An 18,316-nucleotide genomic window follows, 5' to 3' on the forward strand; every position below is an offset into this window, starting at 1 on the left:
GGTCTGTAATAATCTCTCTCTCTCTTTGTGTTGTGTTGTGTTGTGTTGTGTTGTGTTGTGTTGTGTTGTGTTGTGTTGTGTTGTGTTGTGTTGTGTTGTGTTGTGTTGTGTTGTGTTGTGTTGTGTTGTGTTGTGTTGTGTTGTGTTGTGTTGTGTTGTGTTGTGTTGTGTTGTGTTGTGTTGTGTTGTGTTGTGTTGTGTTGTGTTGTGTTGTGTTGTGTTGTGTTGTGTTGTGTTGTGTTGTGTTGTGTTGTGTTGTGTTGTGTTGTGTTGTGTTGTGTTGTGTTGTGTTGTGTTGTGTTGTGTGTACGTGTGTGTGCTTGTGTGGGAGCAGTGGTATTTCCAGCTACTCAAAGGGTGTGCACATCGTCAGGTGGTGGAGTGTGGACTTGTAATAAACAAATCTGTGGAGAAATCTTAATTTCTCTGCTGTCGACACTTGACAGACACTCACATGCCAAACAATCACCTTAAAACCACATGAATCAGACGCTGTTGTGACCTTGCCTGCCTCACATGCTCAAGCACTCTCACACAAAGCTGTTTTAAAGTCATTAAAGGTGCTCTAAGCGATGCCACACGTTTTTTAGGCTAAAACATTTTATGTCACTTCGCCTAACTTCACCTAACCAACCGCTAGCTGTCTGTGTTCTGAATACACTGTAAAAAAACGCGATCTCTGTGGACAGCCCAGGCTCCAAAAACGGCAACAAGCAAAAAGAGAGTTCCAAATGCACGGGAGCAGCATGGGAGGGAGGGGGAGGAAGTGGTGAGCTAGCTCTCTGTTTTGTTTGAAAGTCAACAGAAGTGACGTTACCCAGCATCGCTTAGAGGACCTTTAAGAACCATTAAGAAGTAAGGAATGACTCCAGTATGTATTATGAGTTTCCTCTAGGCAGGTCTCCTGCAGCTTGACTGTTTTTCCTCAATTGCACATCACTGTGGATAAAATGTTTTGCCAAATGAATATGTGTTCATGGCAATGCAACTATTCTGCTTGCGGTTTTGATGAGTACAGAGGGCAATGCTGTCAGGATCCTGGAGAAACACACAGAGCCTCGGCAGTGTGTGTGTGTGTGTGTGTGTGTACGCATGTGTGTGTGTGTGTATGTATGTGTGTATGTGTGTGCATGTGTGTGTGTGTGTGTACGTGTATGTGTGTGTACGTGTATGTGTGTGTGTACGTGTATGTGTGTATGTGTGTGTACGTGTATGTATGTGTGTGTGTGTGTGTGTGTGTGTGTGTGTGTGTGTGTGTGTGTGTGTGTGTGTGTGTGTGTGTGTGTGTGTGTGTACGTGCACATCGTCAGGTGGTGGAGTGTGGACTTAATAGTGGTAATAAACAAATCTGTGGAGAAGCCTTAATTTCTCTGCTGTCGACACTTGACAGACACTCACATGCCAAACAATCCTCAAAACAATCAATTTCAAAACAGCAAAAATCAGACGCTATTGTGAACCTGCCTGCCTCACGTGTAGGAGAGTGAATAGCAAGGTTCATCACGATTCAATACGATATTGATTCTTTCAACCAACGATTTGATTATTTGATACTTCAAAATTTGCAGCGATGCAATTCAAGACCATTCGATCTGTTGTCAATAGGAAATTATAGATTTTGGTTCATTTTCATGGATTCAAAAATGGCAAATATTGTAGGCTAAATTATAGGCAAAATACTGAACAAACATTTACTGTGAAACGAGGTAGGCTACACAGTCTGTTCTCTTTTTTCCCCCTAAAACTTCCTCTGTCTGTTACTCTGTCAGAGTAACCATGGCAACTGATCAGTGTACCTTCCAAAATTGCGAATCTTTGCCAAAATCTGCCTGAATGCCATGTCGAAAAAATCATGACGTAACTCCACATTCTCAATAGGCTACCACTACCGCTGCTTTGCTACCAAAGTTCTGCCACTATTCCAACAGCAATAACTAGTAGATTGATGCTAGAAGTCGTAGCAGATGTGTAAACACTCAAATGTACGGAGGACTGCAACAATCCTGCATGTCGCCATCTACAGCTAAGGAGGGCAAGAGAGAATTTCCATGTGGAGAAAACTTTGGTGTGAAACAGCATCGATGCTTAATAGTCTATTCCATACAACCACATCGTTTGCTATTAGGTCGATTAGCAGTCTCACACAAAGCTGTTTAAAAGTCATTAATAACCCTATAAGGAAAGACTCATCCTGTACAACCAGTATGTACTTTGAGTTTCCTCTAGACAGGTCTCCTAATCTACTGCAGCTTGTCTATTGTTTCTCAATTGCACATTGCTCTGGATAATAAGCTTAGCCAATGTTTTGCCAAATGAATATGTGTCCATGCCAATGTAACTATTCTGCTTGAGGTTTTGATAAGTAGAGAGGGCAATGCTCTCAGGATGTTGGAGAAGCACAAAGAGCCTCTGCAGTACGTGTGTGCGCGTGTGTGTGTACGCGTGTGCGTGCGTGTGTGTATGTGTACTGTATGTGTATGCGTGTGTGTATGTGTGTGCACGTGTGTGTTTGTGTTTGTGTGTGTGTCAGGTCAGGTCAGGTGGTGGAGAATGTAGCAACTGTGAGATGACAGGCAGCTCTAAACCTCAATACACACAGTTATGAGCACCCACATGGACACTCCTTCCTCGCAAGCCTTGCATATCTCTGCATGCGTTACACCCAGGGTGTGGAGGAGGGCCACCTAGTCTCAACTAGTCCTGTTTTCCTTCTACCACTCTCGCCTCCTCCAAGGTCTTAAGCAAGCTGCTATGACACACATTCTCTGGAGCAAGCGTTGATCTCGGGCTGTGTCATTTCTGAGCAGTCATGAGTAGAGGAGGCAAAAGAACAAAATGCAGAATTTTTTTTTTTTTTTATTATTTTTTAGAACTTTAAAAAACAAGAGTGCTGCAGAGTGGCAATATTCGCTGTTTGCCGATACCTTATGCTGGACACTCCAATTACTCTCAAACACTTTTGGGAGCAGAGTATGAAAAATATTAATTAAAATGAATGACAGAAAGCAAAATGCAGTGTCATCAAGCTCAATCCGTTGTTCATAGAAACATATAAAATAAGTAACACTCATGTTCATGAGGTTGGAAATGATATGAATGAAATAAATACAAATGAATAGTGCTCACGTGGCCCAAAGAAAGTTCTGCATTAACAGAAAGCATAAAGAAGGCTGGCTGTTTCCCAAATGGCATTCTGCTGTGCTACATACTGCATAGGGATGCACGATATATCGGCGGCCGATATATTATTGGCCGATAAATGAAAACATTTAAATATTATGGTCGTCTATACTTAGTCCTCAAAATAATGTCAGTGGTGTGGATGTATTTCACCATTCTAGCAAGATCTGTGGATCTGCGTTGAATCTGTGCAGCCCAAAATCCTCTCGTGAATGATCCTCCGTTTAACCTAAGCAGAGAGAAGCTCAGCCTACCTAGAGACTTCTTGTGCTGGTGTGTTTGCACTTTACTGTGCTAGTCGGGGGAACAAATAAACAAACTCTTCGGTGGGACTACTTTGATGGGACGAGTAGATAAGTAGTTCAAAGTTGTATTTTAGTATTATATTTGCATTTTGTTTGCTTGGGTTTTGTATTATTACCAATAAATTAAACATTCCTGCTTTAGTTCCAGTCATCATTATAAGTTATTAAAACCTTCAGGGCTAACCCCTTTCATTTCTGCTACAGCAGGTTGTGTGCAACAGAGTAGACAGGCACAAGATACAGTCCGAGGAGTTGTAGCTTTATTCTGTTTATCTGTGTTGAGCGTTTACTCCATAGATATGAAAACGATTCATACACTATTGCAGGCCACTCACTCGCAACTCACTGACGTCAGGTTCACTGGACTAGACTACCGCTCTTTTGTTGAGTGCTGTACCATTGAGGACTATTATGAGTTCTGTCTATCATTGGTGGTAGGTTAGTTACCGGTACTGCAATTAAATGATGCTTATTAAATACTGCCCCAATTCACTTTTCACAATGTAATATAATTGGTTATCGTATCGGCCACAACAAACCAATAAAGATTGCTTATCGTTATCGGCCTTAAAATTCCATATCGGTGCATCTCCAGTACTGCATACAGCTCACTACTGTCTACCAAGATCAAATGCAGTATGTCATTTCAGAACCAGCCCCTGTGAACCAAAAATAAATACGTGGTGTGAGTTTGTCACACCACTGAAAAAAGTTTGTGAACAAATGACCGATATACTCTGCTCTCAAATGCTTTTGTCCTACTGCCAATTTGTCCAATTGCCTTACCACATAGTTCCAACCATTCTATAAACTAGCTGATTATATTTGGCATGAAATTTCATCCATATAGGTGGATTAATATGTGAAAACACAAAAAAAATACTTTAAACGCACAAAATATGCATCTTGTGCTAATCTACTGCAGAACACAGTTACCTACACAAGGTGCTTCTAAACAAATCTCTGATTTTGGTTTACAGGATCTTTAAATTCTGACATCCAGGGTGACTGTACCTGCTGTTAGTGTGGGGTGTGGTGGAACTGTAAATAATTATTTTGTTTGGGGCATGGGGTGTGGGGCATGGGATGCGCAGTGTGTGTGTGGTGAGAAGAGTGGGGGTTTGGGGTGTGTGTTGTGGTGTGTTGTGACGTGTGGGGAGTGTGGTGTGTGCCTGTACCTTTGATACACAGGGGGTTGGCAGAACTCAACTCCCTCCTCTGCTTGGCCTGCAGTCCCTTCTGCTGTGGCTGCCACCGGGACTCCAGGAACTGCTTGACCCGCTGGTCCACCACTTCTCTTATCAGAGCGCTCACTTCCTGCAGAGCAAAGAAGGGCCGACACAAAAGGGCTGCTGCTTAAACACACACGCACACGCACACACACACACACACACACACACACACACACACACACGCGCACGCGCACACACACACACGGACCCAGGGCCCCGAGCATAACACTACACAACACAAGAAGCAAACACTCTGAGCAAACACTCGACTCTGTTTTAGTGGTAACCCCCTGATAACCTAAACACGTAGCCCAGGTGCTGAGGGCTCACAGTGACTCGGCAGGGACTGTAAGTGTGTGAGAGTTGGAGACCGCTGCTTTCTTTATTCAGGAGAGGGGGAAGTGGGGCTCTGTGTGCATGTGTGTCAGCCGTTAAAATGGGGAGCACACAGGGACATAGAAAAGGAGGGAGATGTACCGTGAGGGAATGGAACTTAATGCATGCTGGGCTGCAGACACAGAGGAATACAAAAGAACACACACTTGCAAATGTACACAAGCACACACATGCACACACATGCACACGCACGCACACGCACGCACACACTCACACACAGGAGGTGTCACTCAACACAAAAATAAAAGGAGGCCAAGTGTGTGAGAGTGTGAGTGTGTGTGTGTGTGTGTGTGTGTGTGTGTGTGTGTGTGTGTGTGTGTGTGTGTGCAAAAAAGATTGTCTGGCATTTAAAAAAATTGCACCCTGAAGACCTGGGATGTTGAGATGGAAAACAGAGATAGAGGTGTGTATGTATATGTGTCAAAGTGTGTGTGAGTCTGGGTGTGTGTGTTTGAGTGAGAGTGAGTGAAAAAGAGAGAGAGAGAGAGAGAGAGAGAGAGAGCAGGAGAGAATGTCTTTGTGGTGGGTTGTGTGTGGTAGAGAGAAAGAGTGTATGTGTGTGTGTGTGTGTGTGTGTGTGTGTGTGTCTGTGTGTTGGGGTGGTGGGGCAGTGTCTCCCGGGAACAATGAAAATGGATCTCTTCTTTTTCGGTCTCCTCTGCAGCCTCCAGCTCCAGCCTTTTGATGTGTCAGATCACACAGGCTTAGTCATACAAATACACACACACACTCACACACACACACACATATTAAGCAAACACACACTCCCAAACCAACACCCATTCCCATACCTTCTTGAGTTCCTGGGAGAACCAGCTGGTGTCTTCTCGGCAGCCCAGGGGCAGGGCATGGAGATCCACCAGCACAGCAAAGTTCCCACACTGCCAGAAAGAGAGAGAGTGAAAGAGAGGGATAGAGAGAGGGGGAGGGGGAGAAGAGAGAGAGATTGAGAGAAAGAGAGAGAGAGAGACAGTCCTACAGGTTGCTAAGCGGAGCATGGCTCATACACACAACAAAGACAATCACTGAGATGAATAACTGACAGCCAGACCACCCCCCCCCCCTCAACTGACAGACAGACACACACAAACACACACACACACACAAGACACTGTGTTCACGTCCTTCAACTCATCTAACTTACACTCACTCACTCACACACATCCACAAAATTTATTTTCACACACTTACGCATGCATGCACGCACACACCCACACATGCGCGCGCGCGCACACACACACACACACACACACACACGCACACACACACACACACACACGCACACACACGCACACACTTCGTCCTCCCCCATCACCTCATCTTACTCAGCCCCAACCACACTCACTCACTCACTCACAAACCCTGAGGGCCTCAAGACCGCCTGCGTCTAACACACCCATCTCCTCCGCCTCGGCTGTCTCGCTCGACCTGACTCAATACACAGTGGAAACTGGGGTCATTTGATTTTAGATGTCTGGGATGATTCAACTGATGAGAGTTTTGAACCCATGCCACCAACAATGTGCGCAGTGATAGGCCAAAACGATTACTATTGTCCTGTCCTGATTAGCACGATAGAGGGCCAATGAGACATGCTGGGTCACAGGGGTCAGGGTCACGACAGACTGTCTAGTCTACCCAGACTATGCATTTAGAGATGGTGCCTCCTATTCTGCAGGCAGCAGCCAACAGCACCCTGATGGAGCCGAAGTCCCTCACTCGCTCTCTTTCACTCTATTGCTCACTCTCTCTCTCTTTTACTTTCTCTTTCTCACTCTATTGCTCACATTCTCTCTCTTGCTTTCTCTCTCACTCTATTGCTCACTCTCTCTCTTTCACTTACTCTCTCTCTCTCGCTTACTCTCTCTCTTTCACTCTATTGCTCACTCTCTCTCTCTTTTACTTTCTCACTCTATTGCTAAAATTCTCTCTCGCTTTCTCTCTCTCACTCTATTGCTCACTCTCTCTCTTTCACTTACTCTCTCTCTCTCAATCTATTGCTCATTCTCTCTCTCTCACTCTATTGCTCACTCTCTCTTTTACTTTCTCACTCTATTGCTCACATTCTCTCTCTCGCTTTCTCTCTCTCACTCTATTGCTCACTCTCTCTCTTTCACTTACTCTCTCTCTCTCTCAATCTATTGCTCACATTCTCTCTCAATTACTCTCTCTCTTTTAACTCTATTGCTCACACACACTCTCTCTTTTTCACTTACTGTTTTAACTCTATCGCTTACACTCTCTCTCACTTACTCTCTCTCACTCTATTGCTCTCTCTCTCTCGCCTACTCTCTCTCCTTCTCTCTCTTTCATTCACTTTCGCTCTCTCTCTCTTTAGCTCACTTTCGCTCTTTCTGTCTTTCGCTCAATTTCGCTCTCTCTCTTTCCGCGGGCCAGGATTCCAAAGTTATGCGTCACCACGTCAATGACAATAAGTCACATCGGAGTGCCAAGGCTGGAGTCGTCGGGGCTGTTTAAGAGCCTGTTACTTCTCTACGCCCGTCCCCTCACCTCCATCTCTCCCTCCCTCCCTCGCTCGCTCGCTCTCATTCTCCCGTCACTCACTCCCTCTCGCCCTCAGCTTGATTATGTTTCACACTCGAGTGCAAAAAGAGTGGCCTGTCACAGTGAAGCAATCCATTTCTGCACCCCACCTCCCTTTTCCACTCACAGACCACCCGCGATGTGACACCCGCGATGCTTTGACTTTGACTTTGACTTTGACATGACCGAAAGCAAGAGTGAAGCCCACGCCTACCTGCTTACCTGCCTTTAGTGCAGTGGAAAGGTCCAGCATGGTCCAGGGGCAAACCCATTCATGTTTGGAGCAGCTACAACTCATGGGGGCCCCAAGCTGCACCTTACTGAGTTTAATAAAAAATCTAACTGGTACATTGTTACGAACAGACAAACTGAATTTACCAAGAAGGATGACTTAAACTGTTTAGGTACTCATTGAGTACAGAGATGCTTGCTGGTGCCAAATGTTGTATCTCAAAACGTCAGAAAAAGTAAAACGCGACGCAACACTGACATTTCGAGATCCGACATCTCGTGCCATCATCATCTCTGCACTCCAACTGGAGTGCCAATCCAGTTTAGACATCACCTTCTTGGTAAATTCAGGCAGACGGGAAACACCGCAGGTAAAGCCGCCGGGAAAATCCAGCCCAACCCGAACAGAAACACTCCACTGCATATAAGCATCCCTAGGTAGGCTATAGCAGAGCTGCCAACCCTCACACATTTGATTGGTGTAAGAGCGCGTGGAGCCAATCAAATGAATGAATCTGACTCCCAATGAGTGAGAGTAGGCAGCCCCGACTATAGGCTATAACACACAGACATAAACATAACTAATATGAATTATTTAAGATTAGACCGTTGCACCGTTTTCATGTTTGTTGTATGATGTGTGAACATATTAGTGGAGCGGTTAAGCTCAACTTCAAAACAATTAAAGCATCAAATTTGGCAGAGAAACTCACAAAGGGGGTCTGATCAGATTTAGAATCACAGGCACCTCAGATTTGGCTCCTGAGAGCTGAGACAACAAATATGAATTTTATTAGGTCCAAAGTCCAAAGAAACAGGTTATTTTGATATTGTTGTTAAATTGTGTATTTATTCAATTGATATAATACTATAATAGCCTACTCCCACCATAAAACTATTATTGTTTGAAAAATAATGTAGATGTGATTGAAGTGCGGGCACACTTAAAAAAAAAAAATGTTTCAACTGATCCAAATCCTACGCATCGAGGCAGCAATCATAATATCCTTTAAGGGGGACAAAGAGAAATCCGGCCAATCCGGCCATGGAGCTTAGTTGTTTATGTTCAATACTGTCGGTCGGGAAAATTGTTAAAAAAATTGGTGGCCAATAAGCTGTGCTATGAGGGCATGTTCTAAACTGTACCTTTGTGCCTCCTAACAGACTCAAAATGTCATGACAAGTGCTGTGCAACATGAAGGCCTAACAAAGGGAAAAAAAACAATGTAAGTGCTGTTGGTAAATTCGGTTTGTCTGCACTCCCACCGGAGTGCCAATCCAGTTTAGTCATCCCCTTCTTGGTAAATTCAGACATAAACACAGCAGGTAAAGCTGCCGGGAAAACCCACAGGTGATCAACACAAGAGGCAGGGCCCCCATAATCACAACCACTAACAAACACATATTTCTACTTACATATCAACAGTTGACATGACGACATAACACACTCTCTCCACGCCCCCCATCCCCACCCTGACCTTGAACATCCCCTCCCTCCCAGACATCACCGGAAACCAACATCAACTCTCCACATCACCACAACAGCTGAGCACCACCAGCAGGGACTACACTACGCAGCTCGATCGGTAGCAAAAACAGAGGGAGACATTGGGGTGATAAGAGAGCGAGCCAGGGAGAGAGAGAGAGAGAGAGAGAGAGAGAGGGGGAGAGAGAGAAAATAAGAGTGAGGGAGAGAGAGAAAATAGAGTGAGAGAGAGAGAGACAGAGAGTAAGGGAGTGAGAGAAAATAGAGTGAGAGAGAGAGAGAGAGAGAGACAGTGAGGGAGGGGGGGGTTACAGAAGGTTCTGGAAGACAGTGGCCGGGGAGGGAGATGGGGAACTGAGATAGCACTGATACGTGGCCTCCTTCCACTCTAGAAGAATAAAGGAGCAGACAGATAGGACAAGTGATGAGGCAGATAAGGCGCCAGGGGGCTGAACAACACAGAGTGTGATAGACAGAGGTGGCAAAGATAAGGTCCGCTATATACACAAACACACACACACACACAATAACATCCCGGTGTGACACACATACACACACATACTAATATTCCAGTGTGAGAAATCACACACAGTACAATTCCTGCAGCAGCTCAACTGTGTGTGAGTGTGTGTGTGTGTGTGTGTGTGTTGAAAGTGTTTCTGAGGCACCCCGACTCAACGTGGTTTGTGTTTGTGTTTGTGTGTGTTTGTGTGTGTGTGTGTGTGTGTGTGTGTGTGTGTGTGTGTGTGTGAGTGAGTAATGTTCGGAGTGGAGCAGCAGCTCTCAATGTTTCTCAACGTGGTGTGTGTATGTATGTGTGTGTGTGTGTGTGTGTGTGTGTGTGTGTGTGTGTGTGTGTGTGTGTGTGTGTGAGTAATGTTCGGAGTGGAGCAGCAGCTCTCAATGTTTCTCAACGTGGTGTGTGTATGTATGTGTGTGTGTATGTATGTGTGTGTGTGTGTGTGTGTGTGTGTGAGTAATGTTCGGAGTGGAGCAGCAGCTCTCAATGTTTCTCAACGTGGTGTGTGTGTGTGTGTGTGTGTGTGTGTGTGTGTGTGTGTGTGTGTGTGTGTGTGTGTGTGTGAGTAATGTTCGGAGTGGAGCAGCAGCTCTCAATGTTTCTCAACGTGGTGTGTGTATGTATGTGTGTGTGTGTGTGTGTGTGTGTGTGTGTGTGTGTGTGTGTGTGTGTGTGTGAGTAATGTTCGGAGTGGAGCAGCAGCTCTCAATGTTTCTCAACGTGGTGTGTGTATGTATGTATGTGTGTGTGTGTGTGTGTGTGTGAGTAATGTTCGGAGTGAAGCAGCAGCTCTCAATGTTTCTCAACGTGGTGTGTGTATGTATGTGTGTGTGTGTGTGTGTGAGTAATGCTCGGAGTGGAGCAGCAGCTCTCAGTGTCTCTCCCATGCAGGCCAGCTGTGGAGGGAGGATGACGTGAGAAAGTGAATTAGAAGGGTGTGTAGGGAAAGGCCCATTGTTCTGTCTCTCGCTCGCTCGCTCACTGGCAACACTCCTCTCCTCTCCTCGTCTTCTCCTTCTTTTTTTCCTCTTTCTCCTCCTACGCCTCACTCCCTCCTTCTCTCCGTCTCTTGCTCCTCCAGTCAGCCACTCTGTCTCCTTCCCTCACTCCCTCCCCCCTTCTTTTTCTCTCACTCCCTCCTATTCTCTCTCTCACTCTCTCTCACTCACTCTTGTCTCCCAAAAGTTGTGATTTACAGCCTACTGCACTCTGAGATGTCTCGAGTAAGTGGGTAAATAACACGAGGGGGCTCATTTGGCTCCCAAACCTCTGAAATCATCTTCAGTCAAACAGGATTACGCCAGGCTGTAAGCGCAGAGACAGGCGGCCACGGCCGAATGACACCGCCAAATGGCTTTGTTTTCTTCTCTCTTGTTTTTCTTTTTTCCACTCCCTCCCTCCCTTTCTTTTTACTTGAAAGCATTTTTTCCCTCCCTAATTGCTTCTTTGTGAACAAGAATGTGAGTCGTGATGGGAATAGGCAGAAACAATGGGAGCAAGAGTGCAGGGCGCCCCCTTGTGGTTCATGTGAGAACCAAATCATATCAACAGCGGTGACTTACTGTTTCCAGGTTTTGTCATGCAAAAAAAAAAGTACTTCCCTGTTCATTTTGTTTGATGTTATATGGTGCTGACATTTCTGTCAACATAACAACAATCAAAACAAAAGGAATGCTGAACATCTGATGACCAGCTCCACCACGTCTGACTAATAACATTACAAATGGTCAATGTTCAATTGGCAGCATGGAAATAGTTAATCTTTTGGTGGCTATGACAAAAAGTCAAGAACAGAGACTCTCTTATCTATGGACACACACATGTGTATGAATGTGTCTGTGTGTGTGGGTTCTTGCGAGAGAACATCCCATCCTATAGGAACACAACTTTGCTTTGCATCCCCCCTTGGCTCTTTGTGCGGTGGCAATCAACAACTGACCACTGGTTTCGGCTGACTGCTTCTGACAATTACCGTGTCGTGGGAAAGCGGCGCGGGGCCTAGATGGGCCCTGTCAATCACTTGTCTAAAAGGAGCTCGGACGCTGGTGAAGTCCCACACTGACTGGTGGCCTCTTCCCTCCCTCTCTCCCGTCTGGATGGGTGGATAGAGGGGGGCTAGCTGAAAGATATGCCTCTGGATTTACCTCACTATCAAGTTCTTCTCCTTCTTTCTTTCTAGCTTTCTCTCTGTTCTCTCTCTCTCTCTGTCTCCTGTTCAAAATCTGAAATATGCCATTACAGCGGAGGGGAGGAATGTTCCCAGCGCTGAACTTGGTGTGTTCACTTGATTTTTTTTCTCCCCTCCTCCTTATCCCCCCCCCCCCCTCCCAATCCACCGACGGTCAGTTAAATCCACTGGACTACAGCTACACAGCCCAGTCGAACAGGGGGCACACTTCCAATATGAAAGTTAAGAAGCATATGCGCACACCACACACACACACACACACACACACACATAAAGAGGACATGTTAGCTTGCTGGTTTTGGTATTTACAAGTCTCTTAGCATCCTGACACGCTGAACATTACTGTTTCATACTCTTCAATTTGACTCACTCTTTGTCTGGCACAGTGCCACACTGCAACTGTTACTGTACAGCCGCGCTTTGATCTCCCGAGAACCCTGAGATGTGGCATAAAATGCCAACCTATATATGTCCCCACATGCAAAAAGGAAAGCAGACGTCTCGGTCAAAAGGTCTGTGTATACATATACGCAGAGCTTCAAGTGGTCTCATATGTCCCAGCGAGCAAGAGGATGCTGGAAAGAGGAGAGGGCTCTGGTCAAGAGGGACAAAAGTCTGGCCCTTGAGAAGTTTCTATAGAGGCCAGTGTAGTACCTTACAACATAACGTACAGCCATTTCAGGTGTCTGACAAAATCATACACTTAAAGCGGAGTGCTCTTTCTTGAAAGTGCTGTGAAGCATTGCACAACAGTTGAACCAGTGCCTGGAAATTACCAATGTGCTTCAGTCTATATAAAGCTTCCCAGTAGCATGCAATCCTTGAATGAGTGGATATCACATGTCATGAATCATGCCTCATAGGGACACCCTTGCCACATCATGCTCACGGTGATTTCCTGGGGTTTGAGATCGTCATTACCTTTGACTCATCATGATATCTGGCTGTCATGATGAACATGCATTAAAGATATCTAATGCAGTTTAGGTTGTTTTGGGGTTTTTTCCGCTAGTGGACTCCCCCTGCAGTTGTGAGCATACATTTTACACAACTGTCCAAAATACCACTCATGGCTACCTACCCTTCCTTCCAGGACATACTGTAGTACATACATTTGTTTCCAAACTGGCAAAGATAATTTCCAAAGAGACATGTCAGATGACAAGGCAATATTACACGATTTAATACAAATAGTAAACTATTGCACAATTACTGTAACACAATTTGTGATTCTCCAGGACGTTGGAGAGCACATTGCACAGCTGTTCTCGGCTAGGACTTTTACAAGTATTACAAGTTAGTTTACCATCAAAATGACTTTGAAGCTGTTATGTTAAGGTAAAACACTTGCATAAGAGCCTTTAACAACGTCAAGTATCAAGACCCTCATGTTCCTTAAGAAGGCCACTCACTAAGCATGTTCTTTTCTATTCCTGTATTTGGTCATACTCTAGAGATTGGCTTTTTTGGGGTTATATGGAGTGTGCAAGTGCTGGCCAAGAAGAACAGTTCCAGAGCACTGCCATTCAATCCCCAATCCCTTTATCCAGCTGTGCTTGGTGTGTGTTGTTGCAGCACGAATTGGGTGGTTCTCAAAGAGCACAAAGTGACTCAACTCAACCCTCACCGAATCTGGTGATCGCCACCTACATCTAATTTCCATGGCCTGCCAAAAAACACTACACTACAACAACCCTGCAGACCCACCCTCGGCAGCAATAACAGGTAACTAAACTACAATAAACTCTCCAAGCTAAGTTCTCTCTCTCACACAGACACACACAAACACACACACACACACACACACACACACGGGCTGTTGATAAATGTGTTGGTCTGTTTTCTGGCTGTAATCAGTAAGCAAATAAACAGTGAGGCGGTAGGCTGGGGTTCGGCTTGACCCCTTTCCCTTTTTCTCTCTTTTCTTGGCCGCGCAGACAGCAGCTCTGCTCTGCATCACCCGCAGTTCCCAAGACACTCGTTACCTTCTCTTATCTCTCGCTTTCTCTCTCTCTCTCTGTCTGAATCGCTTTCCTCTCTTTTGCTGTCCAGCTCCTCCTCCTGAGTCTGTTTGTCTAACTCTCTGTCTCCCATACCAGACTTCAAATATTCAAAAACTCTCTCTCTCCTGCTCTCCCTCTTTCTCCTTTTCTCTCTCTCCCTCTCCTTCCCTCTCTCTTTCTCGCTCTCACCCTCCCTCTCTCTCTCTTTCTTACTATCCCTCTCTCTCTCCGAGGCTCTTTATCAGGCTCCACTCCCTTTTTTTTGTCCTCCTCCTTAACTTAACCCTCAACACCTCCTGCCACCCATCCTTCCTACCGAGGTCTGCGTTCAGTTTTGAGGGTTAGAGTGCGGTCCTCCAGCACCCTCACTGCCCCCTTTACCATCTCAATCACTCTCCCCTGAGAACCAGACGCCCCCCCCCCCACTCACCCCCTCTCGTACACTCAGCCACAGGGGCTAACACTAACCAGCCGCAGATGTTTACACAGGCAGACGTGGGTGAGGTGGTGGGCCAGTAGATGAGGTTTGCTTTCTCTCAATAAAGTAACACTAACCCACCAACCACCCGCCACTGACCCCAACCCCGACCACCACCACCACATCACACCACACCACCGCGGCACCTTCACGGACTCTTTCTGCACCTCCCTGAAGCTCCAACACTGATGGGCAGAGGGAAGGGACGGCCAACGGGAGCTTTTATTTTAGTCTGTTTTATCCAGCGTGGTACATTCTGGGCAGACCTGGCCAATTTTCTGTTTACTATACATGGTCTGGCCGTACAGTATGTACTACACCGATTCTGGCTCCAAAAAGTACGTACTACCCAGACTCTGGATCCAAAAAGTGCATACTACGCAGACTCTGGATCCAAAAAGTAGGCTCCAATTTGCCAATATGACCTACTTACTTTGGGTTTATCATGGGCAGAACACCATGTACATCTGTCCATTGTTTTTGATTTCTGAAAAGTTCCATGCCACCTGCAAGTAGGTTGTGGGTTCAATGGCATTTTTGAATGGGGTGAATCATCTGACAATCCCTCCCTTTAATTTCTTTTTTGTGTCTTCTAAATTCAGAGAACTCAACGCATAAATGGCATTCACAGAAGAGCAAGATGAGACAGGAATTCTGCTTGCCAACTCTTGGCGAACGTCCCTTAGTCATGGGCGTCATATGCGTGCAAATAGTGACCGTGAGAGCGGGCGCCATGCCCTGAGAAAGAGGACGACGGCGTACTCAAAATCAGCCTCATTAGGAGGTACTAATACAGCAGGTCAACAGCCGCAGTCCCTGGAGGACTGAGGTCTCTGATGCCTATCATCATATCTGCCCGCCCCCTCCTCATCCTCTTCCTGCTTTTTCTTCTTCTTCTACCTCGCAGAGAGGCAGGCATCTGATTGCCTTCACCACCCAGTGTGGTTCGTGTCATTTCCTGACAACATGTGCACATTAAAGTCATAAGCATAACTCGGTACGAGTTTCCAAAGATGACAAAACATTTCCTTACTTTTTGGTCGTAGGAGGATATGTGGAGGACCACCACAGAGTGTGTGTGGTCTGAGATGTGGAGAAAGGGGGTGGGAATGGTATTTGGTGGTGGGAGTGTGGATTGTGTGTGGGGGGTGGGGGGGCTGATTACTTCTTGAGCGAGAATAACCTAGGCAAGAGAACAGAGCAGAAACATCTGTCATGGAGCCATGCACTTAAAATTCTTACATAAAAACAAGGAGCTGCAGACTCCTATCAGCTCCTATGCCAGATGGACAGCAGAGAATGAGAGAGAGAGAGAAAAGAGACAGAGAGAGAACAAGAGGGACAGCAGAGAATGGGAAAGAAAGAGAAACAGAGAGAGAGAGAACAAGAGGGAGAAAGAAAAGAGAGAACATGAGAGAAAGGACCAAACAAGAGAGAAAAGAGAGAGAGAGAGAGAGAGAGAGAGAACAAGAGGGACAGCAGAGATCGAGACAAAAAGAAACAGAGAGAGAGAGAGAGAGGACACAACAAGAGAGAAAAAAGACAGAGAGAGCACAAGAGGGAGAAAGAAAAGAGATAACAAGAGAGGGAGAAAAGACACGAGAGAAAAGAGACAGAGAGAAAGAGGAGACAACGCGAGAAAAGAGACAGAGCACAAGAAGAAGAAAGACAGAGAGACAGAGGAAGAGAGAAAAGAGAGAGAGAAAGGTTGGATTATGTTTAATATGGAGCAGATTGCTGCTCCACTCGTGTCAGCTACGCAATGTCTTCAGAGACGTCACACACCACTGAAGCCGAGGGTGGGGTGGTCACTATGAGTATATGCATGTGTGTGTGCGGACAGGAGGGTACCGAAAAATGGCAGACCCCCAGAACAGCCCACCAAAATGAGGCAGTTCTACGGAACACACACACACACACACACATGAATAAAAAAAAAGATAACAAAAAAAAACTGTTCTGAGATACTCTTCTGCTGTCAGGCCCACCATGCTCGCTAACTGACCAAAAGGGGATTACGCTATGTCTAAATCTCCTCCCTTTAATTAAAGTAATGTACCTTGAGTGAGAGCGCTTCAGTGGGAATACAGAAAGCAAGCTCGTTCCAAAGGAGTTCATACCCTCTCTTGGCTGGACTAGACTGGGGTTGGGCTGAGGAGGGGGAGGGGGACAGGAGAGTACTGTATGTATGGTCAGTCTGTAAGGGAATCAGTAACGGTGGTGTGCGGTTGTTTTGGATTTCTACCCGCTGAGTTAAGCAGATTGTTTTGTGGTTTTGGTGTTGTGATCATGTCAGTGGCTGCCTTACTGTGGGGGCAAGAAACTGACCTGGAAACAACATGGCAGTTATGCTTATACTATGTACTGATCCATAGTTGGAGGGTGAATAATAGAGAAAGTCCCACAAGTTAGACTCTGGCCTGTGGGACACCCTTGGCATTAACATGGATGTCTAGAATCCTGGGTCAAATCCTTCAGTAGATGAAACATCAACAGTGAGGAAGACCTGGGGCTTTCCCAGAACTTAATGCAAACATCTGATGCACATTATGCCTGACATTCATTCCACTGGACTTCGGCTGAAGAGTTACAGCCATCCTCCAGTCCAAGAGCCAGTATGGAGGGAAGGAGAAGGACAGTTTGCTTTAGTTCTGAAAAAACATTACACAGCTGAGTATCTATTTTAACAAGTATGCTTTAAGCGATGAAAGCAACTTGCATGTCTTTCAGTTAATGTTTAAAGATGTAATGGGTCATTTTTTTTAAAGTAGGAAAATGGATCTGGAGAGCCTGCAACTCATGCCAATGAGTGACCTACAACGTTGAAAATGAGTGGACATCTCCCTCTAGTGTCCAAAGACATGTAGCCATTTATATTATTTTTTGCTGAAATGAGTGATAACTTCTTTTCCATACCTTTATGACAAACTTGTTCGACATTCTGAGATGGCATGTGTTGTGCAAGGTACCTGTAGATATAAAACAAAAACGCAAACGTGTAAGGTAAACGTTACAGTCGCTTACACGTATACAGTGGCACCCTCTCCTTCAGTGGTAAAAATAGCTTTACGCTGGTTTTCTCGGAAAGACTAACCTTAACGTTACACTAATATGAGTTTTGGGAGCATATACATGAACTAATGTTAAAACCACACCATGACAGCGTTGCCGCCCAGATTATCATAATTTACGTTCTTCCAACAAGGATTTGCTTTGTTGAGTAGTAGGCTACTAGCATTAAGTTATGTTATCTGGCGACACAACACATCATCGGTTACCTGCGAGGACTGTAAGTGGGCTACACTTCTAGAAAATTGTCTCGTGCTTGCCACAAAGACAAGGGACTCGTGCCACAAAACCACAACATTACAGTACACGCAAGACTGCGACGACTGCTGCTGCTCATAGACAGTAAAAGACGACTGCTGCGGCTGCTGACTGACATGCTAACATTAGCTCTCAGCTAGCTAATTGACACAACTCGTGCGTGAATAAACTCGTTTTTTATTGAAAGGTTTCTGATGAAACCAGGTGTCTTCATATTATTCGTACAGTACTACATTGTAAAACACGGCTAAACATGTAGAGTGAGAGTACGGATCAGTTAGCACGAGAATGACATACCACTAGATTTTTTCCGCCACTGGAAGTTTTGATTTCTGAGAAGGTGGAGCAATGCAATGGCGTCACATCCGGGTACACCCCCTCATCATCCATCAGTCCTGAAGATGCGTCGTCTGACACATAGTACAG

General features: G+C 45.5%; 1 protein-coding gene across 1 annotated transcript in view; it reads right to left on the minus strand.

The window, feature by feature from the left end:
• slx4ip (SLX4 interacting protein) overlaps positions 1 to 18,212 on the minus strand; it is a 54,793-nt gene extending 36,581 nt beyond the window's left edge. Inside the window, exons 1-4 of the mRNA XM_076285494.1 lie at positions 18,188 to 18,212; positions 17,480 to 17,532; positions 5,905 to 5,994; positions 4,664 to 4,802 (exon numbers count right to left, since the gene is read on the minus strand). Coding sequence (XP_076141609.1) covers positions 4,664 to 4,802; positions 5,905 to 5,994; positions 17,480 to 17,503 — 253 coding nt within the window. The 5' untranslated portion in view covers positions 17,504 to 17,532; positions 18,188 to 18,212. The remainder of the gene's footprint in view (positions 1 to 4,663; positions 4,803 to 5,904; positions 5,995 to 17,479; positions 17,533 to 18,187) is intronic.
• Positions 18,213 to 18,316: the final 104 nt, after the last annotated feature.

This window comes from Alosa pseudoharengus, unplaced genomic scaffold (genome assembly GCF_046254945.1).
Source record: "Alosa pseudoharengus isolate Yale_2024_CS ecotype anadromous, Long Island Sound unplaced genomic scaffold, YU_APseudo_1.1 YU_APseudo_1.1_scf_15, whole genome shotgun sequence".
NCBI classification, from domain to species: domain Eukaryota; kingdom Metazoa; phylum Chordata; class Actinopteri; order Clupeiformes; family Clupeidae; genus Alosa; species Alosa pseudoharengus.